Source organism: Microplitis mediator, chromosome 10 (assembly GCF_029852145.1).
Source record: "Microplitis mediator isolate UGA2020A chromosome 10, iyMicMedi2.1, whole genome shotgun sequence".
NCBI classification, from domain to species: Eukaryota; Metazoa; Arthropoda; class Insecta; order Hymenoptera; family Braconidae; genus Microplitis; species Microplitis mediator.
In genome coordinates, this window is record NC_079978.1 from 5564389 (window position 1) to 5591851 (window position 27463).

The following is a 27463-nucleotide window of genomic DNA, read 5'->3' on the forward strand; positions in this document are numbered from 1 at the left end:
TTTCTACTTATATTTATATGATTTGAGGTTTAATAGCAGGTAATATAAATTAACATGGACAATGGTGTGCTTACGGACGCACGTGCTTGACTTTAGTTGATAGGTTTAGTTGATGTGTTGTGAATATGTCAAAAGAATCACACGACGATTTTCAATAAGACTCTCTACCGATCGTTTATAGTTTTTTAAACTCTTGTCTAAATGAAAATAATCATAGAAAATTTCGTCTTCATCACTCGGATTTTTTTTCTCTTTATATTTATTATTTATTTACGAGGTTTATCAGAATGCAGCCGATTTAATGTGCCAATAAAATTCGTAGTACGTGTTATGTATTTAATAGACTGATAAATTTTTATTATAGATGAGTGCTGTGATAAGTTAATATAAATATAAATATAAATAAAAATGCGCATTGAAAAATAACCTGGCACGATTATCGACATTCGCGATTCACTCCGTTTGATACTTGTCATTTACGGCACGTTTTTATTTTGCAAAATAATTCTTCAATCGCGTTATTCGCTTGTGGTTTTAAAACTTTAAACTCTCTCGTGGTTGTGTTGATCGTATTCGTACTTCTATCGAGAGTTGCTGGTTCTTCGAGTGACAGGAATTTATAAAAAAAATATATATATGTGTATATATAAAATATATATTGTCGAGGGAATACTCGTATCGTTTGCCGTCGCATCGTGAAAGCTTGTGTCTGAATTGTATACTCGGGTATACAGTCTGTAGTTTATATACCGAGATATAATATTTTAAAATCGAGTGATGTATTTATATATTTTAAATTTGAAACACTATTTTTTTTTTAATCAACTATTATATATATATATTTGTATCATTGATAAGTTTTGAATAAAAATGACCGGGCATTTTAACTTCTGTTGCAATAAACAATGAGAAAAAAAATGTTTTCTAGTATATTATGAATTTATACATATATATTTATATATAATGTGTGATAATATATCGGAAATATAAGTGCGATAAAAAAATTTACACAAAATTATATTTATCTAAAATCAATGATAAGAAATCGAATCTTTTATTATTGTGGGAGAGAAAAAACGAGGAAATAATAAAGATGAAAATTATAAATTGTATTTATATATATTTTATTATCTATATATATATTGATATTTATTTAATATACGTGTGTGTTTGATAAAATTAGTTAACGATAAATTTTACGTCATCAATTATACGTGGATTAATGATATCAAAAATTGAGATGTAATCAAGTATCAATAGAAATATATTTATTTACTTTCTGTAATAAAAATACGTTTATAAATATGAATGAGTGAATTATTTTTTTCTCTATTATTTTAATGTTCAAATGTTTAAAAACAATTTTTAAGAGTGGAAAAAATATTCATATGTAAAACTAGGGTAGAAGTACCATTTTTGGCCACTTTAGGGCCAGTTTTGGCCACTTCGAAATTTTGAATAAAATAATTTGTAAAAGAAGCAGTGACAAAATTAATTTTTAAAATGTGTTTGAAGATATTTTTATCACACTATTGCAATAAAATTTTTTTTAAACACGGTTTCATTATTTAAAATAAAATATTAAATGTCCAAAAATGGAGCAGTGTCCACAAATGGTACTTCTACCCTATATATGAAGAAAATCATAAATTTAAAAAATGTGATGAAAATTTGGTCTAGTTTGTAAGATAATAACTGCGATTAACGAGATCATAAATCAAATGCCTTGACTAAATTTATTGTGTCGAGTTCGATCTTCACTAGAATTCCTAGTTTGTGAGAAAATAATTTTCATTTTTTATTTTATGAACTAATATTTTATTTACATGACAATTTATACACATGCACTATTTATTTATCGATAATTAACAACTGATAAGCCAGAAAGTATTTTAAAAATTCAACCGATTATAAATAATTATTTATTTACTAATTTTTTAAATTACATTTTCATTTAATTTGTAATTAAAATTAATAATTACTCCAATGACTGTCGCTCGGAATAATTTATTATCAATAATATTTTATTACTCCATTTCAGCTTTTAAATAAATTGGAGTAAAAATACATAATTTGTATTCACAATAATTATATCAAAGACTTTTATTTTTATATTTATTGTACCTGAAAAAAAAAAGAGTAAAAAAAAAAAGTATAGAAAATTAGCTTTTCAAATTTACAAGAGATTGAGATATCAATATTTAAATATAAAAACGCTTGTAAACGTTTTCTCTTTAAAATAAAACTAAAAGATTAATAGTACACCAGTAAAGTATTTGACACGAGTCATTTGACATTGAAGATTTCACCGCTTCATTTGGAATCCCGTTGGAAAATATCTCAAAACGTTCCATTATATACTTTTATATATTTTATACCTATACATATATGTATATATAAATAAATATAATACAGAAACGTGTATTTGTGGTTTAGTTTCGTGCGTGCGTGTTGTAGACGATCTCGCGTGTCTGCGGTTTTACGGATTTCTTCTCGGTATTACACTGAAAACCGGGCGAATATTTATCGAAAAAATGTGTATACCCTGCGGGATGATCGCCAAAGTTTGTAAAAATTTATTATACATAGGATAGATAAATATATATATCCATTAGATGATAATATAAAGCTACAGAAATAGCTGTAGCCAGTGTATCTTGTAGCATAAACTGCAGCATCAGCCACGAGAGTTCGATGCACGTGACAGCTCCGCGCTGAGACAACTTCCTTGCACATTCTATATACTATTCTGCTAATGTAATGTAAGAAAACTTTCGAGTCCCTTTTATTTACTTGCAGTGAAACCTATGTCTTTAAGCGTTTGTATACACACTGCACTAGTGTAATGTACAGTAAAACGTGTCTTCGCCGATCTACGGTAGATTCTCGTTGCAGAACTTGTGTCTGCAGTATTTCCTCATGTCCGTATCAATCGGTTATATTACAAAATTCTTGTTGCAGTTGTATACTTTTTTTTTTTGTTAAATAATAAATAATTATTTTATTATCTTGTCAGCCATATTGGAGTATTATTGACTACACACGACTCACGTGCTCACCCTCGTCGGGGTAAAAAAAAACTGCTGATCCTACTCCACCTGGAGGAAAATAATTCTCCCCTGTCATACCCGGAAAAATGATTACGAAAACATTTCACGGCTTCCGTCGGCGGTCCATTAGTTCCTTATATTTTGTTTACAAACTAATATACTGCTGATGATGTATTATTATAAATATATATTAAACAGTGACTTGTAAATAATTTTTTATCATATTTTTTTTTTCATTTTTCTTTATCGTGTGTTAGTTATAACGAAAGAATTAAATAATACTTTTTTATTTGGTCAATAAATATTGATAATTAGCCAATGATTTATTTATATCTCTACAGATATATATTTATACATACATGTATTAAATACTGGGCACACTTTTACTGCATCGAATTACTTTTAAATATTTTTCAAGGTCACTTCTTTTAATCATGATTGTATTTATTCATTTATTTATTATTATTATTATTATTTTTTTATATTCAACTCACATCCGAGCAACGATTATGGCAACTTGTGCTCTATCTCGCGGCATCGATACTCAATGAACTCTCTCGCGCTCTCTTTCTATCTCTCTCCTGATCCAATCGCCGACTCTCATTTAAAATATTCCACTGTGGCGGTGCCAGTTGAATGATATCTCTATGTCAGTGACCATGTGAATTATCTTTGTTGCTTTTTTTTATTTTTATTCATCTCCCAAGAGACTTTGGTGGTTTTTACTCTTTCACAATTTTTTTTAAAATTCAAAATAAAATTTAAAATTCAAATACTAGTACACCAAAGACGTCAAAGTCTATGTGCATATCAAAATTAATAATATTGTCGAGTAAAACAAATTTATTTGAAATTCACTGCAGAAGAGATTTAACGCGGAACCGTGTGTGGATTATTATAGACGCGGTCACGACTATTAGGATCCGGAATGATAATTAGCATCACGCCACCATCAGAATGTTCCCGCATCTATGCGTCTATCCGTCAAAAGCTCTTTATGCAAATATGTACATCACATATATACATACACATATATCGCCGGGAGAGACAACTAACCAACATATCCACGTATGATACATATATGTATAAATACACCTATATTACACAATATGTAACGACGAATAGTTCTGCGTTTGTATCATCCTGTTTAACGAAAATCCGTTTGTCGTACAATTGACATAATTCGCGCATAATTAACGTACCTATGAAATTATTAAAGTTGACGTCTGTCAAAATTATTTTTTAAAAATATTTAAAACTTATTAAGTTAATTAATTACAATAATCTTCATTGTTTATGTTCTATTTGAATACGTCTAATGTAATGAAATAAAATGGAAAATTCGTTTTACGTCAAGAGGATCGCAGTCCATATAATTTTTCATGTCAGGCCACCTGTAGACACTCAACAATGAGCGACAGGAAAAGGAGCTGCTATGCTGTATTTTCCTCGCGTAATACTCCAAAAAAAAATATATATACATATCATTAATTCGGTTGTTTGGTTAGCGGATATTTTTTGTATGTATATATGTATATATATTATTTAACGTATGACAAGGAGGTAGACGTTTGTGATGTACCGTGTGTATATGTGACCCAGTTTGAATCGACATTCACGCGTACATATCTGCACACACTACACACATCTTATACGGCGAACACACTCAATACACTACTCCACACTATAAACTGTACGGTAATAATAATATCGACTCGAGTACCCGTTTATGAAGAGAGCATATCGTCATTATCATCACCGTCTGTCGCCCCACGAACTTTGCCCCACTAAAATACATGTAATAACTATATCTCTTGCGTTTGCTGTTGAAAAAAGCGATTCTATAAAAATTGAAATAATAAATTATGAATTTCAGAGTCTCAAACTATGAGTGAATCAGTAACGATCTTTACAAAAAAATAAACAATTAATATTAATACTAATTTATTTGTATGATTGTTGCAGTATGACGATGGCGGGCTGCACGGGAATTATCTCGAGGGTGCTGGGGGTGGTGGGGGTGCAGGACTGTACGACCCACACGGAGCTGCTCGAGGTATTTCAGCCCTGCACCACAGTCCACACATGGGTATGGCAGGAGCACACCCCCAATACCCACCACCTCCGCCCCAACCACCTCAGCACGTTCTTGCAGCAGCAGCAGCAGCCGCCTCGCAAGTGCCTGATGTTCACAAACGTGACAAAGACGCCATTTATGGGTAAGTTACACACATACCATATATACGTTTATTACATTTCCGTTTGTCATTGTTTGATTAATATATATAGTTATAGTTGTAGTGATAATACAGTAGAGTACATAAATAATAAAAAATAACAATGAATACCGTGTTGTTAGCGTGCGTACCCGCCCAATTGTACTTGGAGTTTATTTCCGACACGAAGACTATCTCGTATTGGCGTACATACATATTATTAAATTTTTTATCCTCATTATTTGTCTTTTGTACTTGAAATTGTTGCTTTAGCATCGCGATGGCAGAAATAAAATGGCAGTTGAGTTTAATTCATTAACGGAGTATGTACACCAACCAGCGGCTAAAGTATTAAGTACAAAGTATGTGCAAAGTATATGTACATTTATATTTATACATAAGAGCAGCGAGTGCCTGAGAGTAGTATATGGGAGGAAGGATAATGAGGAGAAACAAGTAAAGCGGTCTCTGTGATTTAAAATGCAATAATTAATTCTTTAGCTCAAGCGTTAATTGACTTTTTTATTCTCTCGTGCTGTTATGTGTGCGTATACGGGTGTGAGTGTCATGAGGATGATAGAGACATCGTGTGGCACGACGACTAAGACGATGGTGTGATCCCTCAGTCGAGCAGACATATCACCCATTGAGGTGAGTTTTCTAATAAGGTATTTCCCCCCGTACACGTTGTGTTAATTAAAAAATTGCACAAGAAATTTTATATATATATCTATATTACATTCCAAATAAATAAAGCACATATATATACATATATATATAGAAAACAGAGGGGATCGCGTCCGGTAATCTGCATCGAACCGTCGATCGACTTCTGATAAATTAATTTTTTAATTAAAATTCCTACTTGTTTGTGGTGGATAGATATTTATATATTTATATATATGTATATAGGTATTCATTGTATATACGACGCGTAATTGAGAGGCTACCGGTGGCCGCGTGAGTTCAGACAAGGGCAAATTCGATGCCTGGTGCACCTGGCACGATGAGAAAGAAGAGCACACTTTTATTTTTACTTTTTTTGCTCCTTGGAGTAAAAGTATATATGACGGCTACTCTTTCTGCTGGTCTTTTATTTTAAAGCGGTATAAGTTTGCAAGAAAAGAGATGATGATGAGAGTAGCTTATAAGTGTGTAGAATATTTTTTATGTTTGTGTGTATTATGTGTTATATTATACATGTATTAGGTATCTCGTCAATGCGAAATGTTTCACGGCATGTTGTCAGAACACAACTTTGTGATTTATCGTTGCAAAGATGCTTATACTTTTTTTTTTATAATATGTAACCCTCGAAAAACGGGAGCTTATAATTTTTAAGGCTAACCTACAATTTGTCCACTCGTCGTGTGCCTGATCCGGTACTCGGGATTCTTTTATTTTTTTCCGAGAATACCCGAATTTTTTAAAGTCTACGGCAAATCTTTAGCGCTACAGCCTCTTGATATAAGTGTGTATTTTATAAAACAGGCTCTCATACTTTGAGAAGCAATTTTACTGGAATTTTTTCCTTAAATATTTACATTTTTATTTCGGCTTCGAATTATTTAGATAAATTTAATTTTTTAAATCGACTATTTTTTTTTTAAATTAATTCACCAATTAAATTCACTAGCGATAAAAATTAATTGTGTTATGGAAAATAGGTTAATGGATGTTTAATAATGAAGTAATTAAAGTTAAAAATTAGTGTTAATTATCCTGATTTTAAACAAACGATTACATTTAATTACATTTTGTAAATTATCTGATATTAATATTTTTTAATTCCACTCGAAATTGACCATTGATTGAAATAAGTCCATATATTATTTCTCATCCATTTAAATACATGTCGTAGTATATATTTATTTTAAAGTGAAGGTAAAAATTTCTCTCATCATGACGATTGTTATTTTTTTAACGCCTCGCGGCTAATATTTTTTTTTGTTAAATATTTTTTTCTATTTATCTTTGTCTGAGTTGGCTCACGGAGGTATCGGTCCATGCCCGCGAGAGATAATTGATAAGCTTCGTGCAGTTTGTACCGTGATGAGCATTCGTCTTTTTTATTTCATTTATATATTTTTTATTCATTTAACTCTTTCACGAATCGTTCGTTTTCTCGTGACTTTAGAGCTGTCTGACTCGCAAATTTATATCTTTTGTTCGGCAATGAATTCACTGAAATCATTGATTTGCTCGGGTGCCTCGTGGCTTCACGGCTATTTTCACCGATTAAATAATATTTCTACAGCCAAATACATACAGAGATTAAATTTCCGTAAACAGACCTAGTGTAATTTACAATACGTAATACAACTCAATAATAGCAACAAAAAACAGTTCAAGTGCGGCATCGTCAAACACCCAACGAATCAAAACAGACAGATGATGAAATTGCAGCAAGTAGAGGGAGGAAATTGAGCTGGTGGATTGTACAGTGGAAACCGCAAAACCGCATCATTCCCTAAACAACATTCAACATCCAATCATATCATTACTTTTGCGGTTGTATTATCCTGACACCTTGTTTATTTACCAACAAATGTTCTCTCATCAATACGAGCAATCATTTATCCACTTTATATCCCCAATAACAACTTACATAAAATAACTCTTTGATGCAGACACTCGGTCAGTCCTTTTATTTTCCTCCACGGCAAGAAAAGCAACAACAGTAGTGTGTAATCGAGGGCAAAAGTCAGCAAAATAATAACATAAAACGAGTTTGAGTATTCTTGAGACTTTTTTTGCCGCCAAAAGCGCCTAACAGCGAGAGTATAATAGCGGTAGGCAGTATTGCCGAGTTTAGTTTCTCCAGCTCATTTCTCCCAGTGCGGCAACGTCAATTTGTCGACATTCGTTCCGAATCGTTTTATGCCCTGCCGCCAGTGGTTCGGTACACCAGCCCAGTACCAACAGTAGTGGTCAGCAGAGAGTCCTGGACTCTAAAGATTCTCTATATTACTCATACCCATGCCACTCTGCTCAGCAGCATCCAGCTACCAGCTACCATGGGCACACACGACATGTATCGTCAATTTGACCTCCAGATACTGAGCTACAGAGTGCACATTCTAAATCCACCTTTCAGGTCACAGATTACTCTAGCGTTACACACTTTATTATTACACATACACATATATATATACTTATATTGTCTTATATAGATTTGGTTGGATGAGAAAAAATTTTTTTTTCCTTATAATTTATTTGTGAGAAGATTGATATTGATCTGTAAGGTCGTTGCACTGGTGTTATGATGATTCAAGTTACGTTGTGAAGAATTATATATATATATATATATAACTTTGAACGCGTTTACTGTATGTTGCATCGAGGCTAATCTTATCTTATCCCCCAATCCTCTCTAGGGTACTCCGTTCACTGCTGTCGTTATGTTGCTTTTTATATTTTTTACTTTATTATATTTACCTACAAACGTGATTCATGTCTCTAGATATTTAAACAAATTTTAGTTGTTGTTAAGTAATAATATTAATGATGATAATTAATTGGATAATTTTATTTATAATAAAATCATCGGGTATTGTGTTAAAATAAAAACTAAATATTTACTCAACTCTATTCACATTTATGAGTACAAGAAATCGAACAAGAAAAAAAGACTTTAAGATTTATTTTTTTATGTATACGTATTGCCAAGAGATGAAGCGACAGAACTTTAGGTCAGAGGACCGAACGATAAACAGCTGCCACAATATTCTACATACAGCAGCGTGGCCGAGCGGCTTCCGTCGGACCGCGTAGGGTCTCCTCTATTCTCGACAACTTTAAGAAATAAGAGAATAAAAAAAATATGTATATATGTAGAGAAAATAAAATAAAAATAAGCGAGACAGCACGAGAGTAAGAGCCGGAGAGTAAAAAAGTTTAAGATGAAGAAAAAATTTTGAGCGAGAAAGAAGAGAAGCTCTTGGAGTTTTTCGTTAAGAAGCCTTCACGCTAGATTTCATTTCTTACGCGATGCTTTGCTTGTCCGCGTTTTAATCGCGCCCGCGCTGACCTTGCCAGATACTAGGCAAAAACATCCGGTGTTTATTAAAAAAATATTTTACTAAATAAAATATATATAGAGAGAGAGAAAAAAAATATTCATTTTATTTTTGTTTTTCAGACATCCGCTCTTTCCTTTACTCGCATTGATTTTTGAAAAATGTGAGTTGGCAACGTGCACACCACGAGAACCTGGAGTAGCGGGTGGTGATGTTTGTTCGTCTGAAAGTTTCAATGAGGATATTGCAGTCTTTTCTAAACAGGTAAGAATTCGATTATATTTAAATACTTACTCCAAAATGATCCTGAAGTTAGCAGACAATTAAAAACTTTAGGATTTTATTTTGAACTTTTAAATTTGAAGAAAAAAAGAAACTGAAAAAATTCACATGTAGAAAATTAAAAAAACTACAAGTACAATTTTTTTTTATAATTTATCGTCTTTTCAAAAATCCAAAAATTATTAGATGTCGGCTAACTTCAGTATCATACTCCAAAACAAATAATTAATTAATTAATTAATTAATTAATTAAAAATCAACGAGTCACTAAATCAGTGAATTAGTCAAAATAATATTCATTATTCATGTCCCAATTCTGACTCTCTCGATACCTTAGAAACATCATAAATTAATAATTAAAAGACAAAATGTTTTATCGTCCAGTCTCCAGATTTCGTGAAAATTTAGTGAAAATTACCCAGACATATTTATTTAAATTTCCCCGCAATATAGAGATTTTTATAATTTATTTTGTCAAGTCTCACTAGGACACTTGAGAGTCCTGTAAATTCAAACCCTATTTCATTTCTTATACATTTGCTTGCTCTATTTTTCTATGTATCCTCATATCACTTACTCACTCGGTTACTCAGCCTCGCGTATGTTCCCAACGTTATTTCTCACGTGATCTTTTACTACTTGGTTTTCTATAAGCTCTAACTCTCTTGAGGTGCTCCCCAAGGACACGTAGGTAACTCGAGCTCCTCGCCGTGGTTTCGGGCTCTCTTTTTAAAACCTATTCCCATTTTTACCGTCTACATTCCAGCGAGCACACGTGACTAAATCACGCAGTTTCTCCACGAAATCTCAATGAAAAAAATACTAATAAATAATAAATAATTTATTTAGTTAGAAAAAAAAAACCAGTAAATGATAATTACTTATTTTTGTACGTATCTCAGTCGTTAAACAAGACTTTTATATAATTGATAATGTTGTATAGAATTAAGAGATTTAATTACGTAGTTTTATTATCATGACGCGTATAAAATAAATATAGATGCTGTATTGTAAAAATAATATTACGCTGGTTGAATGTAGTAGCGTGGATATAATTATTGTTAGATGATGATACAGGCATAAATAAAATTAAAATCTTGGGATGTAATACAGGTAGCAGTGCTATGATTTAAATCATAGAAGAAGGTAGCATCCTTGTATGATAACAATGATAAGACTCACATCACTATCATCTCTCTAGATTATAATTACATTACTAAAGTGTTTTTTAAATTTTATTGCTCGTGTATCAGAGTTGTTATTGTTATGTATAATATATATGTGTTGAAAAAAAAAATAAGGCCATGAAAAATAAAGTTGAGAGCAGAGCTAAGTTATAACGAGATTCTCGTTCTGTCTAATAAAAACACGCGCAGGCATATTAACCCAAAAATACCTGAGAGACGCGCGGTGACGAGAATTCAAGACAGACGATATTCTTTAAGGTACGATACATAATGTGCTCCGAGTTCAATGGGTCCGTAGGAACGTTCACGTTATTTTTATTTTATCATTATTATTATTATTAGTTTTTTTATTTTTTTCTTTGCTCACTTCTTTCTCGGTTTAGTCCGGGACTGCGACCAGTACCGGGGACAGGTAGAAAATTCTCATCAAAGGGTTTTAAGTCTGGCACAGTCACCACCACTAGCATCAGCACGTTGTTGGATTGCCAGTCCGCGTTTCTCCCACCGAGCATTCTGCCAGCCTACATCAGGCTGCGATATACGCCTCTCGAGATAACATTACCGAGTGGATATTTCGCGTGTTTCTGAGCCTCGTATTCCCCGTTGTCGCGGGACACAACATCAACTAACACCCGTCTGTATAATTGCAGACGAGATTCCGTCGATATCTTGAGCTTTGCCCCCCACAAAACACACTCTCATATTTATACACATTCATATATATATAAAGAGGAGAATACACATGTGGCATTTGACCCCAAGTATAATTTATGACTTGTAACTTTTCTCTTTGCCATCTCTTGAGTCTATATACTTATGATGGATTGCCGGGTGGTGGTTTAACACATAAGTTGCATATTCTAATGCACCACGTCGTCTTGGTTGGTAATCGTCAGCTTCTTCTATGCTATCTATATCTCATCAATTTGTCATATTTTCATAAATACCCATCTCGCGCATCACATATAATAAATATTGATGGTAGTTTGTGTGATAGCGCAGTCTTACAATGTACCTATGTAAACTTTCTTAAAGAGACGTACGTACATTTTGAGATAAAGTAACAGGTGACAATCCTCTTGCGGCGATTTTTCGATACCGCTAATCCACCATGACGGCAATACAGCAACAACAGACCTCTAAGAGGCACCAACTACTACTCAGTTATTATACATCAAGGATTTAATGCGTAAACTGTGTGTACTGCGCGTGATAAAGTCGGCGATAGACCATATGAGAGATAGGACCCCAACTCGACAAAGGGCCGCATGCTGCGGACGGATTATTTCGCGCGTACCAACTGCGCACATCTATGCGTCATATATACTTTCATATGAATATATATTTATTTATATATACATATATATAGATTTGTGAGGAAGAGAAAGACAGATAGATGTAGTTGTAATGTGTGTTGAGAGGGAGAAGGTTGGTGTGGAGAAGGGCGATGCTCATTTTGTGCCATTGTAAATTGATCTATTCAATGGGCTCTACCATTATCCCCCACGGTCCTCTCAGCCGTACGTTCTCTATGCTTTTCGACGCATACATATACATATATATGTATATAGAATGGAGTACGTATATAATATGGTAGCATAGGACATAATACAAGGTTGAGGCAACGCAGGAGGCCTTTAGGCAACACACACGATTATTCTTTCACGGCATGGCATGGAAACTTGGTTGGTTGGTGCATCGTGCCGTGCCTAAAACGTGCCACGGGTGTATCCTGCTGCGTCCGGCGGCTCTCATTGTTAAGGCCCTTTTTTCCTTTCTTTCCACTCTCCTGCTCTCTGTGTTTCGCTCTTCACTCGTTTCAGCTTTTATCTTCCACCACTCGCGGTTCTACTGCCGTTGCCGCTTTTTTGAGCCGTTGTGTTGCCTACCTGATGGGTGGTGCAGACACAAATTCAGCGTTACACTTTAGGTTGGTATACCATAGGGCCAAAAGCCTCTCTCTACTCGCTGCGGGACCTCGTGCGACGTTAAAGAGAGCAACCCCGTTAAAGTCTATTGTCGTTGTCCATTTTTTGTTTGCTTTCTCTTTGTTTACAAAAAAGGTTGATCTTGTTGGTGGGTTGGAAAAAAAATTTTACTGCTGCCGCTATTTTCCAGACGACTGAGACCACACTCGGAAAAAAAGTTATTTTAAACCTTTAAACTGTCCGGAAGTTATCTCATTCGTTTATACTTAAATTATATGTCTTGAGACATCTTTTTCGGATTGTCATACTACCTGTAAATGCCTGTGATGTTGCTAGCCTGTTTGGATTTATTGACGCAATTATAATGCACCTTGGGGGCATCAAACCCTCATAAAACGTTATAAACCAAAATGACAAGACTCTGAGGGAGCAGATGGCGCGCGCTACTCATTCTGTGTCTCGCACGCGTGTGGCTTTTACTTTTTACAACAATTTTATTTTATATTCATATTTATATCTATATCTACATCTACAGTAAATCCGTATTTTTATTTACTAAAAAATATCACGGATGCCCGAAAACTCGTTGAGTGAAAGTAAAATTTAATGTGATGCTGTATTTCGGAGTAAACCGCCTAACTTGTCTACATTCTGATTCTCATAACGATAAGAAATGACCTCTTAAACGGCCTTTCGATTTCGTCGTTCGTTTCACATAAAATTTTTTTTTTGTTCTATATGAGCGTAAGAAAATCTCAGCTAGATTATCAATTTAAAATCGTTACATATTTTTTTTTTTCTAATTATTGTAAGTTTTCACTGTACGAATGCATCGGACTGCAGCATCTGTTTCTCTCAGTTTTTTACTTACTGATGCACCAAGGCCAAGAGAACGCAAATGTTTATGCTAAGGAGGCAGGTTCGTTACTCGTCAATTTTATGGGGTTGTTTCTTGCGGAACGCGTTTCACCGTTAGAGAAACTGGCCAGTTTACATTTGTATATATTAATATGTCTGGCTTGTAAATGTCTACATATACATATATATATATATATGAAGTCTGGATGGATGGATGGATGGATGGATGGTAAATGGTTAATGTATACATACACAAATAATACGTATACAGATGATATATAAACAGATGACAGAGATGAAATAACGTCGCAAGTTTAATTGGGATTCGTGGTAAATCAATAATATGACACGAGCAAGTAAAGAGAAATAAGAAAGAAACTGCCACTGAGATCACGATCCTGACTGTTGTCGACGAGGATCATGTTGATGATAATGATGATGATGATGATGGCGACTCTGTTGCTCGGTTCACTCGATCCAGTAACCAGTTTCTTTCACTCATCACTGCTGCCATATGACGTCACATTCATACATTCCCCTTATATTATTTTATTTTAATACAACACATTAATATTTAGTGGTATGTGTGACTGATTAAATTTATATATCTATTTGGATGTCAATCATGACAAAAAAAAAATAAATGCGTACTGTCAGGTTTAAATAACAACAAAAATTAAATAACTTAATTATCTGTCATGACTGATAAACGATTTAAAACTAGCGTAACATCAATACAGCAATCATAATGATGATAATATATATATATACTAATACATTAAACAAGTAATTATCAAAACCCTACAATTTAACAGTTACCCTGCTGACATCAATGATGTTTTTTAGGGTTCAACTTTATTACTACTACTGTTGTTGTTTTTTATTATATTTATATACATTTCGTTGTCGTGTTATTTTATTGTTGCCGACTCGTCCCTATTTAAAAGATAAAATATTGCTTCATCTTTATTTTATTTCTTAAATTACAGGAAACTATTTATTAGCTATTAACTTGGACTTAAAAATATTTCCGTCGTTGATTTTTGACGATTTCATTTTTTCGTTTGTTGTGACATCTGACAAGCTGTATACCTAACCGGGGAATTTATAAGTTATGACTTTTCGGCTGAGGAAAATATTTAAAGTGAGAAAATAGGGACGCAGTGAGGAAGTTACCGAGGAGTGGGGAGGGGGTCTCGGGAATTTTAAAGGGAACGGCTACACAATTGAAACTTTAAAGTCAACGAGACTAGTATAGGGAAACTCTAACCTAGCCCATGTCAGTTTACAATTACAGGGGTTTAGAATTTCGGTATCTTTCAAAACAATAAAACTGTTCTGACCTCGAGTTTAGATAATTCTTAAACTTTTTTTTTGTACTTCCGTAACGACCCCAGCCTTCAGCAATCCTCTCATTTTTTTTATTACACTTTTTTTTTCCTTTTTCGAAAAAAAATCATCTGTTGTTATTACTCCGAAAATGGTATAAAAAATTCCCGCGCCTAAGGGTGCTGTAAAATGAACGTAACATCTCCCATACTCTAGTGCATTGCGCAGTAACTACAAATGTTTGTTGTCTAAAAAACATCAACTACTGAGCTTCTATAAAAAAATATATCTATATACCCATGCTAGAAGAGTACTCAGGCTTAAAACACAAACGTTTTTAGCCGCCGTAAAAATGTTTTTTTATTTTTACTTAAAAACTTTGTAACGTTTTTTTCTCTAAAATACAATTCCAATCTACTCCGGTCTTGTACTTTACTCGACGTACATGTGGTGCATTTTGTTGTTTTCTGTTGTGTTGATTCTGATGGAAAAGGGGTAAAAGTTTAGCAGTTTGTGTACCGAAATGAAGGTAAAAGCCACACGGTCTTACTACTTTTAGTGCAACGGCAGCTGCTGCCGCGTATATCTTTTAGCAAGATCTCTCACACATCGCTAGCATAAACCCGATGATATCCGTTAGCTGTATGCTTCACTACCCTTTTACTTAACTTTGGTACTTACACAATGACATCCTCTAATAGAATCCACATACATTCATATATATTATGAAAAGCTCCAAGACAACTCCAAACTTTAAATCATTATCTAAATATTATCAGATATTATTTTTAACATTCGCTTGACTTGCACAACTAATCCATTTCACCAAGACGTCATATGTACATGCAGTAGTTTATTATTCTATTCGTTGTGTTTCTTATTCATCTATTCGTCTGCCTTCACTTTACATCCTAGAGGAAATAATATTTCTGTAGCCTTTAAATCAACACTTATAGTTTTTAGAAGGTATTTATAGCTCGTATTTATAGATTTTCATTAATTTATCACTTGATAATTTTCCAACAAACTACTTTAACTCCAATAAATATTATCATACACAGCAAAAATATTTATAAATTATCTTAATTGACAAAAATAAATATTTATCTATTTAAACAAAAAATAAAATTTTCTCTGTACCGAGAAAATCCAGATCTGAGAGCAAGTCTTACAAGTATATAGGACTGAAGATCGAGCTGTTTACAATTTGTAATCGGGATGTCTACCTGCGCGGCGCTAGCGGTCGCTCGGGGACCATCGAAAAACAACAGATGACCAGAATAAGAGGAGGCGCAAGAACTAGTCCTTCTTCTCTTTTCGTCTTTCCTCACCTCGCGATACTCTTCTTCGTATATTTCTTTCTCCACCATATCACCATTGCTAACTTCTACCAATACCAATACCTGTACCGATACCGATACCGATACTTTTTATACCTTCGTCTACTATACCTATATCTCATTCTCTTTATCTTCCTTTTTATTATTCTCTACACTCTTTCCTCTTCTCTTACTTGTCTCACGGTCAAGTTGACAGTATTTTTGTCTGGCTTTGGTACGAGACACCTTCATTACTATACACTACACTCTGAAGATGAGGGAAGTAGTTCCATTCAGAATTGACATATTGTGTAACGCTATTGGTTTTCATTTTTATAAATCCATGTACATATTAAACTCTCACGTGCACACGCCATTATTCAACTTATCTTCAAAAGCCCTAAATTAATTATCAATTAAAAAAATTTATACGATTTAATCGACAGTATCAACTAATTTCCACTTAGATTTGATTTTCTTCCGGCGTATTTCCGCCCGATAAAACGGCTATCTCAGTCTTGTCTAGTAGTTACACACAAGCATACACAGACATACGTAAACTCAATCTCAATCTATGCACGTACGAAATCCTTGGGCGGAGGGGAACACCAATTAAGTGGAGGCACGCGAGGGAAATCGCTTAAAGCACTACCGCGATATTATCGTCCTTTCTACCCCCCTCCCCCTTAATACTGTAATTACCGGTGGATCTAATTATTTAAGTATTTATGTGATTTTGTGTATGCGCTTGTTTCAGATCAGACAAGAGAAACCTTACTACATTGCAGACCCGGAGGTGGATTCGCTGGTAAGTTTTTTTTATATTTTCATTTTTTAATTTATTTTCAATTTTCATCAGACCTCTTTTGATTAAGACGTTACACGGAAAAAAATTTACTACATAAATTGAGAACGAAAAGTAATATAATGATAAAGTGATCAGTAAATATTATCATTCTAAATATTAATTTTTTCATTTATGATTAAAACGTGAATAATTACAGGGAAAGTATAAAAATTTATTGTCTATGCACGGAAAAAAGAGCGGTTTAAAAATTGCTCATATCTGAGTATTTATTACAGTTTCGAGTAGTAAAGCGCTGCGACTCTGAAACTGTAAAAATTACATTTCTTATCCAGGCATAACAAATATTACAGTTTCAAACTCGATTCAAAATGATTTAAAGATTTATTTTACTAAAACTAGACATAACATGTTCGCTTCGCTCGCCTTCATTCTTTCAAAAATCCCGCCATTATATCAGTCGACCAATCGACAACTGAATAAAATAGCTACAGAAGTGACGTAAAACGATACGACATCCGGTCATCAACTTTTTAGAAGAGGATTACATTTTAAACTGTAAAATTTGCTGTTTAAAATTGTATTAATTTTATTACAACAACAAATTTCTAAAATTACAGTCTAAGCTTTAATGTTTGAAGATTTTTGCCCCGAAGGCCTTTGTCACTGTAGAAACTGTAATTTTTCAACCGCTCTTTTTTCCGTGTGCAAGAAAAACTACTATTTGAACTTTAAAAATCGTAACTGATACTTAGAAAATTGACGACACGTATTATAAAATTTATTATTTGGAATGTTGTAATTTCCCATATTGACACCCGGATTCCGGGTTATAATTTCAAGCACCAATTTTTAAAGTTTATTTTTTTCCGTGTAAATAAAATACAATTTTGCGCTCAGTGAGGACTTATAAAATTTTTCATTCAGATGATGACAAAAATAATTAGACGTTGAGTTTTGAGTGGGTTAAGTAATTATAGTAAATAGGAGTGGTTTTAAATATATTTAAGTACACTGCAGCTTTTAACTTTCCCTCTCTTGAAATAAAGTATGGGCATGTAGTTCTATAGAATTTAATACAACGGCAAGTTGGCACTACGGCGGCCATTCTTTTACCGTACGCTCTACAAAGTAGTTTAGTACCAAAGAACCAAGGGATAAATATATTTAAAGATCTTCTTGAGTGTTTCGATCTAAAAGATAACGCGTGGGAAGTGGGCCTCTTAACTTATATCCACAGGTCCTTATACTTTTTTATTTTATTTTTGACTTCGTCATCTCCCTCTTACTTGGCTTCATTTTCTTAAGAATTACGATTTAGCTAAAGATACATTGTCTTATCGTGAAAATAGTTACAAAGGATCTCGTTAGTATTGAGAAGAAAAAAAAAACATTTCATCACGTTTTAAAATGTTTTTTTTTTTTTTTTTTTTCGTTCGGTAAAACTTTTGTAAGATGATAGAGGAACCGATGAGTCTGGACTTGTGTGTCGCCCACGTGAGATAATCTTTCGTGTGTCACGACTGTCAGCAGCTGCTTGGGACACATGAGAATGTTGGAGATGTAATAAATAAAATAAAATAAAATATATGTATGTATAATAATTTAAAAAATACAAAAAACGTAAAACAATTTTAAATAAAAAGAATATAAATATTATGCGATTTGCCAGTGTCTTACTTATATTCTGCTGTATATATTTAACATAATGCATTTGTACTGTGCAACATATATATATATACATATAAGTAATGTGCCCGAGATGAGTGTTGGTGATGGCACTGGCACGTCTAAGGAAAAACAGATTCCATCTAAATTGTAAAGAGGAGAGAAGTGAGCTGAGTGTGTCGCGTTTGTTTATATAGAGAAGAAGAAGATGGAATCTGCAAGTTTTTTTTAATGATTCGAGATAAAGTAAACTGTTTGGACAGAGAGAAACATGTCAAGTAAAAGTATCAATAACTGGACACTTATGTCCTGATATCGGGACATTAAATACCCAGATATATATAGATATATTCGTACGTATATGTAGATTTTTAATTGCATTCATTATAAATATATGATGATGAATAAATTGATAGGACTGTTAGAGTAGAATACTTATCAGCCGGTAAATTCGAAAACCCACAGATACATTATGATAAATAAAAAACATTTTTACGACTACTTAAAAACATACTTTTATTTGCCGCAGTAAATTATTATTTAATTTTAATGACCGTCGTGACACAATATTGCGACAAATTTTAGACATAGTTGAAGCAGTTTTTTTCAATTATAAAACACTTATTGCCTAATAAATAAATAATCGTATGAATTAACATTTAATTTATAAAGTTAAATAATTATACGGAGGCGTATGAAATAAATAAATGAATAAATGTAAGATAAAAAGAGTTTTATTGTCAATTTTAATGAGATATTGAGACATCTGCTGAGAATGTTAGTAAAAATATAATGAAGAATAAATTCCCAGTCGTTAAAATTTCGCTGCTGACGAATTTTCAAAGCTAATGTTTTTTAAATGGACCTAAAGTACTTTTTTAAAAGTGTAGATGTATACCGGTGGTTGGTTTCATTAGCTCCGTGGCAAATCGCAATCTGCTTGCAATGAGTTTCTCTATCGTTAAAAGAAGGAAGAGGAGGCACGTAGACGCATTTGAGCTTTTTTTGCCATCTGAGTATTCTTCAGCTCAGTATACCCACCGAGTACCACCAGCACACCTTTTCATCCTCCATCTGCTCATTTTCTTCTTGGTATATGACCCCTGTGCTCTCTTTTTCTCAATCCTCTCTCTTTCGCTCCCTGACATCGGCCTTGTCCATTTCTCTCATGTGCCACTGAGTGTGACGCCGATCGAACAAGACCAAGAAGAATAAGAGAATAACGTTTTTGCACTATTATTTCGCAGAATGGAAAAGTCTACCGGCAAGTAGATTGCTTCTCCGTCTGCCAACTGATCCTATTCGGAAATGCCATTACAGTATGTGCCAGTTGAATTGCTGGATTCTTTTACGGGCACTCACCAATACAAGTCATACAAACTACTCTATATTAGCTTCATCTCCAACATTACCACCTCTTCTGTTCCCCCCTCTCTCCCTTTTTTTTTTTAATTTATTTTTTGTAACAAATGACGCATGAGTTTGAGACCAATATGGTGTCGTCGGTGTCGTCGCGAACAACGTCGTGACAACCAGATCACGTTGGATGACTCGTTGTTGATGTCGACAATAATGTATTCAAGTTTTAACAAACGAAAAAAAACAGTTTAACTAAAATAAAATGTTAAACTTACAAACAAGTGAACATAACATTGAAATTGTTTATACTCGACTACTATTCAATCACACATCAAAGCTAACTTTCTACTAGTGTAGTGTGGTTTTAAGTATAAGCTGTAACAGACGATGCCAGGGTCTGTGGCCTCACGAGGATGGTACTCGAGGCGACACTCGAGGTGGGCGTATAAACCAAGTCGTCTTACTTTTTATTCTTCTTCTTCTTCTTCTTCCTCTTCAGCTTCTTTCTCTTACGTATAAATATTTGTGGGCTCTCACTTGTACCATAAGTTAGTCCTCTTCTTCTTGGTCTTTTCATCCGTCCAGCGACGTCGTAAACGAAACGAGGGAAGCCAGCGGTCGCGACCAGAAAAGAGCAAAACGATACTGGCGCACACACAAGAGCCTTCGATGAGCAGCCTGCTGCCCAGCAAGACGGTCCGAGCGAGTTGAAGAGAGACTGTGATAGTGGTAAAATAAGAGTTGAACTAAAATAAATAAAAATAATAAGAAGCACCAAGGGTTAGGCACGCATACTCGTCTTAAATAAGATTCCTATTAGCATACGCGAGAAATGAGCCAATGAGATGCTAATTGTCGGTCTTAGGTATTAAAAATAATTGCAGCTGAGGATGTCCGTCATATCATCATATTCTTCGTGTTGCTTGGAATTTTTCTTGCGCCGTCAGATTATTAATTGTCATAATAATTATAATTATCATTATCATGATGATGATGCTGATGCTGATGCTGAGGATGATGAAGCCCAGGTCTGGAATTCTGTGTACCCATTCAAAACATATCTCAGATGCTCCTCGTTAAATTTCTAGGGACATATCAATTTCGATAATTGACCTCTGACTGTCTCATAAATCTGTTGACGTCTCTTCATCCAGACCTTTTTTTTCACTCTTGACTACTTCTCTCTCCATTTACTCTACTCCTCTGTCTCTCTGTGTACACGGTCACGGGATACCAGAGGATAAAAAAAATTTTGTAACTGATAGAGAGAGTCACAGTAACTTGTAACTGTATCCTCACACTCAAGGATATTCATGAGATGAGTATACACGCATGGCCGTACATCAATATATATCCGTACATATATATGTGTATGTATGGATATAAAAGATGACGTGGATATGGATCCAATGGGCAACACAATCGGTTTTCACCAAGTGTATGTATCTTGGATGAGTTTCAGTGTCATGGTAAAAGGGTCCGAGGGATATATGAGGATGAGCCAGCAAGCTGATGAGAGTGAGATCGATGAAAGAGCGCGATGGACATGTCGAACGACAACTCGGGTGGTCCTCGCGCCAGGATTCGTCCTTCGGTCGCCTCTTGACCAGGAAAAAAGCTGTATGAGATTCGTCTCGGCGCAAAAATTAACGTCTCGTCCACCGTCGTCGTCGCTGCTGATGCTGATGCTAGACTGCTATATGTGTATTATAAGATGAGACGTCTGCAGTGTCTTTTAAACTCGTTTATTTCTCTCATTTGCCATTGGCATCGTCAGAAATAAAAGAGACATAATACATACATACATACATATGAGCTAATGAGTGGAGGTAGATGAGGAATCAACGAGTCCCCCAGGAGTGTAGGAATAAAGGGTGGTCCTCACCTCGGTTATAATTTCAAACTCAGACGCTTTTAGTGGCTCTGCTCTTCCATCAGACATAACTTTAAACTCCACAAACTCTTGGTTCAAATATACACATCCATGTGTAAGTCGGTGCTGCAAAGTGCAACCATGCGTAAAAAAGAAACCCAAGGAAACGAAAGAAGAAGAGATGTAGTAGAAAACGACTTGCACATGATACTCCTCCTTTTGGGCTTGTTATAGCCCTCGTTAAGACGTTAATGTCGCCAAAAATATTCACAAAAATGCAGGTGCAGTAAAGTCCCGCACGCATATACACACATCACACTACACATATTACACACATGCCCTCTGCCTCGTGCTTCATCAGCGTCGTCTATTTTTTTACTTTTATTTTGTCATTTCTTTTTAAACCTTCATTCTCTGCACTCACTCTTCGTGGCCCCGTATAATAGGCGCGAAGATGCTTCCTCTTTTCTCTCTTTCCTCGAGCTTTTTATTATTTTTAAAACCCTGACTCCCAGCTCAAGATGATGCACCTAGTCACAACGCGAGAAGACTTTGGGACTATAAATCTCTGGCTATTAAGACACACTGCTTAAACCCGGCGTTTGATGGCCCGTACAAATGACCTCATGTGGCGTGTGTGGCTTTCTCCTTCAGCATTCCCCAATTTCGCTTTAGCACAAGAGTATTAAATATTTAAAATAATAATAGAATACAAATTAAATCCACATGCCGGTACCTGCATTGCAGAAAATTTCTCGTCGCTTTACTGCCTAGCATTGAAAATAATCATTATTTTCCAGGCAAAGACTGTGTAGTAATATGTTTATAGTCGCTAAGAATGTAAATATTTTATATAGATATAGCTTTATATTTATGTGAAATAATAAAGCGACGAGGACAAGGCAAGTCGTAAATCAGCGTTCATCGATAAGGGAATAGTGGTCGTGGTGATTCGCGCCAGCCAGCCAGCACTCTCTCTACTGTCTCTTCCTCATTGATAATTGATACAATTAACGTTCATTCATTAAGCGACGCGTCTATCTCGCGCGGCCACGAACGACCTTTTCAGCCGATCGTATAATAACCGGCTGAGGCACATAAACTTTCGCACGTCTCTTTCTCTCTCATTAATTCACTCACTCACCCACACACTCTCTCTCTTGTACACGTATTTTCATCGGTTGTATATAAATATATATATACAAGTAAGTAGTGAGGGTACATAACAGTAGAAATCGGTCTCTGGCGTTTAAATAAAAATTAAAACATCTCATTTATAGTATAAGGCACACGCGATGTGCGAATTTATTGCGCGATATTTAAAGCCGAATCGACACTCTGAGGAAGCTCGTTAATGATTATATTACTCTTATACTACTACAACTACTATAATAGTTATTACATACTTGTGTCCGTGCACTCGGCAACCAAGAGAAAGATAAATTGATTAAGAAATATACGAGACAGTGGAGACTTTAAATAATGCAAGAGAGTAAAAGAGTGAATAGCGATAGCGATACAATAATTTGCGACTGACGTCGCTGTAGTCGTAAGATTGGCAAATTGCTTTATTCCATCTTCAATCGATTTGAGTAGTTTTTTGCCCCCATCGTCATACAAATATATAAATCTATACATCCATCTGTCGATGTTTGTTACTGAATCAATAACACATTAAATAATACAACGCGACATTTTTTTTTATCCTTTTTCTGAGCGTCCGCTCAACTTTTTTTATTCATTTTTCATTCAGCTATTAGAGCTCTCTAAGAAATAAATATATTTCCTATCGTCTATTAGTGCTAGTTACTACTATTGATCCGCGAGACTTACACGGAGATAGATTTACGACGTCGTAGATTTTCAAGTGGCTGGAAATCGTACGGTGACATTCACGATGATGCACTTAATAGTTACACACTCACACACACTCACTAGGATCTATGTATATATGTTTAGAAGTTCATCTGTTGCCTCAGATCAAGTAACTGAACGTGTTAACGTACAAACATAAATAAAATATAAAATAAAAGGCTCAACACACCAGACATCGTTTTACCTTTCATTAATTGCCACACATCTCAGTAATCATGTAATTAACGATCAAATCGACGTGTGTGATGTTACAATAGACTACTCGATTTAATGACATTCTAACACCCGTATATAACATTTTTATTAAAACACAACAACTCTATAGATCAATACAACAACTGGACAAAAAATAATGAGAATAAATATGATATAAAATAAAATAACAAATTGACAAGAAACATGACACATTCTTTAGCTTACACGTCAACAAAAATATTCGCTCAGCGTGACTGGTAGGCCTTATAAATAACACCATCTTAATTTTTATCTTTTTATATTCTCCCTTCTTCACATCTTCAGTTAATTAATATCACGTGATGACCGATCGTGGCAAAACCTCTCGATTACGCCCGGGCGCCTTCTGTTCACGATTCACATACTTTCGATACACACATCCACATACTCTACACGTATAACATCCACATATATTAATAAATATACATGATTTTCTATATGCATATCTACATATGCATATTTAGTATATATATCTATATACATATTCATACGAAATTCAATACGCCCCCAAGAATACAGTGAAGACATTGTACTCTGTAGCTGCACTGCCGATCTTTACCCGGTGCATCAAATCATTTCTTACACTGAGCGAATCCCAACGCCTGATTCGCGCCTCCGCGGACCCCAACGCTTTTGATCTACAAATATATAAATATATTTTAATGAATAACGAAACACTGTTAAGTTCTTCATGGAGATATTTATATTTATTTATTAAAACACATGTGATATTATTAGATGCAAAAAAAAAATGAAGCATACATCAAAGTCTTCGCGGGTGGCAAATACGTACAAGTTGTTTTTAAATTAGGCAATCGTGTTGATCAAGTGGCATATCAGTCTTTATAGGCCTCTTGATAATAAAATATACATGGCAATAACATATATATTTAATATAACTAACTGCATCAAGTGGATGCGCTGCTGTGAATATATATGCATGCGTGCGAGAGACATTATTGTAGAATAAATTGATAAAATATATACAAATGTGAGTTTGCTAATTGATAATTAAGATAACCGGCATCTAATTGAAGATCGGGATTGGCTGACGAAGAAAAGAGAACGCTCATGAACGTACTGATGTACTTAGTGTATGGATGTGTGTGTAGATAAAATAGAGAATGTATAGGAAGATAGATAATGAGAGAGTGGAGTGCAGAAGCATAAAGACCGGTTGGTTATTAAGCAAAGGGTGAATCTTGTCGACTTATGCCATGGCGCATTAAACGTCACGGGGAGTTGGAAAATTATGCAAGTTATTTCTTGGTGAACGATACGCCAGTACAAGTGTACTCTCTTTTTAAGAGAGAAAATATATATAATAAGAAAACAACTATGGTTTTGCTGTTGTATGTACCGGTATATATAGATGGGTGTGTACATATGTGTGTATGTGTGTGTGTGTGAAGCTTTACGCGGTGTCTTTGTTCCGTTTGGTAGCAGAAGAGCATCAGAACCCAAGTCATGGAACCGTATCGGGCATTCCGTTCGTTCTTTCCGGCGCGGATGCGAAGTCAATTAACGCCGCGAAAAGAAATAAATCGGCGGCAGCGTCATATTTGCGAGGTTAAAAATGAACAAAAAAACGAGGCAACTATAACAGCAGCACAAGTCCTTCTTTTGAGAAAGAGAAAGAGATGTGGCAAAAAAAAATTGTGCGTATTGTATACACAATAAAAACGTCTATAGATTTTTATATATATTCTCTCTGGTTTCTTCCTTCTCTTAAAAAACCATTGTGTATAATTGTTAGTCCTCATCTGAATTCATTATTAATTTTATTCATGAATAATATGTATAATAATAATTATAACCATGTTTTTGTTTTTGTTTTGTAGATGGTTCAAGCGATCCAAGTCCTCCGGTTTCACCTCCTTGAGCTTGAAAAGGTAAGTTTTGAATTTGTCGTTACACTCAATGATTTTGGAAATAATAAGTACGTCTCGCGATATTAAAAAATATTATTATCATCAGAGTTATATGTAGTGGGAGTGTTAGTGTTAGTGTTAGTGTTAGTAATAACAATGGGATTTTGATACGGTGATTCAAGAGCGATTCAAGTGGCTCGTTAATTTTCAACTGATCGTAAATTTATCCTCAAGAGGTTAGACTACCACCTCTAGTGCAAACTGTACCTGCAATCTCGGCTAATATGTATGTTAGACATACGTTAAACGTTTATTTGCCATAACCATCATCATGGAATTTTTATTTCTTATGAATTGGGTATAGGAAGTAGTGACGCATAGTCTGGATGTTTGTGATTATATTTGGTCATATATGTTGGTCGGTTTTATAGAGAATAAAGAGGAGAGAATATCGCCCTCGTGAGTTTAACACCTGGGATAGTCAGTGTACCATCTGTCATGACGGGCAGCTCATGAGAAAACTAGTAGAAGCTATTTTCCGTAATAGCAGTGAAAGCTCGTAAGATTGAGAAGTTGTTGTTAGATCCTGGATTTCATAGCTAACTGTAGGCTACTTTGGAGTCTTTCGCTTTAAGTGGCGTGATTTAGCTGTCCAATGCTCGGCAAAGAACTAAAATTACCTCTTGACTGCAATTTTGATTCGCGTCTCCAGTAAACTCTCCTTTCGTTTCGTGTCTCGTAGCAAACATTCAACATTTTTCATTATTTTCTCAGACTAAATACATAAAAAGTGTATTAACTTCTACGAATCTTAAGACAACCGTCATATGACCGCGGAATTGAGGGCAATGATTGACAAGTTGTTTCGCTAATAAATTTTTTAAAATAACGCGCACATTTTTCTGGTTCTACATAATTTTTTACTTGACAAAAATCCATTATTCACTTGATTATCTTTTATGGATTGTTATTTTATTATAAATTATGCACGATATCGAACAGCGAGCATCTATCGTATTTCCATCGAAAATAGCGAAAGCCTCTACTCTTTCACTGGCATACAAGAGTACAATAATAATAATAATTATAATAATAATAATCGATAATATTGAGAGCGCACCACGAAAATAAGGATATATAAGGCTCACAAAGCCAATGCGGGGATCCAAGAGAGACAGAGCTACTGGTCAGCCCGGTTTTATCAGGCAATTTCATACCAATTTTCCTCATTCACGGTGATTATGTTATAAACTGCTGCTGATACCCGCGGCTAAATTCTCTCTATTCGTTCTCTTTCAACCAGCGAGCCGACCAGCCAACCAACCGATCGACATCCAGCCTGACAGTGAGGGCCATTGATGGCGACGAATCTATGGGTTGGGTTTGGCTTTAACTTTACCATTGAATTGCCCATATTTCACAAACCATTTTTAAAAATCTCCAGCTATTTATATATATTATATATACATAAATAAATGGGTAATAATATCGGGTGATTACCGATTATCTTTATAGACTTTTAGCATTAAAAGTTTAACGTTCCCACGTTTTCCAACTTTTCGCAATCACTGTTTGTATCCACGTACTTTC

At 34.6% G+C, this 27463-nt stretch overlaps 1 protein-coding gene across 8 annotated transcripts in view; it reads left to right on the forward strand.

The window, feature by feature from the left end:
- Positions 1-27463, forward strand: part of LOC130676538 (homeobox protein homothorax) — a 263375-nt gene that overhangs the window by 10265 nt on the left and 225647 nt on the right. For all 8 annotated transcript variants that reach the window (XM_057482847.1, XM_057482842.1, XM_057482844.1 and 5 more), the window contains exons 2-5: positions 5016-5269; positions 9408-9549; positions 16946-16996; positions 25844-25894. In XM_057482847.1, coding sequence (XP_057338830.1) covers positions 5016-5269; positions 9408-9549; positions 16946-16996; positions 25844-25894 — 498 coding nt within the window. The remainder of the gene's footprint in view (positions 1-5015; positions 5270-9407; positions 9550-16945; positions 16997-25843; positions 25895-27463) is intronic.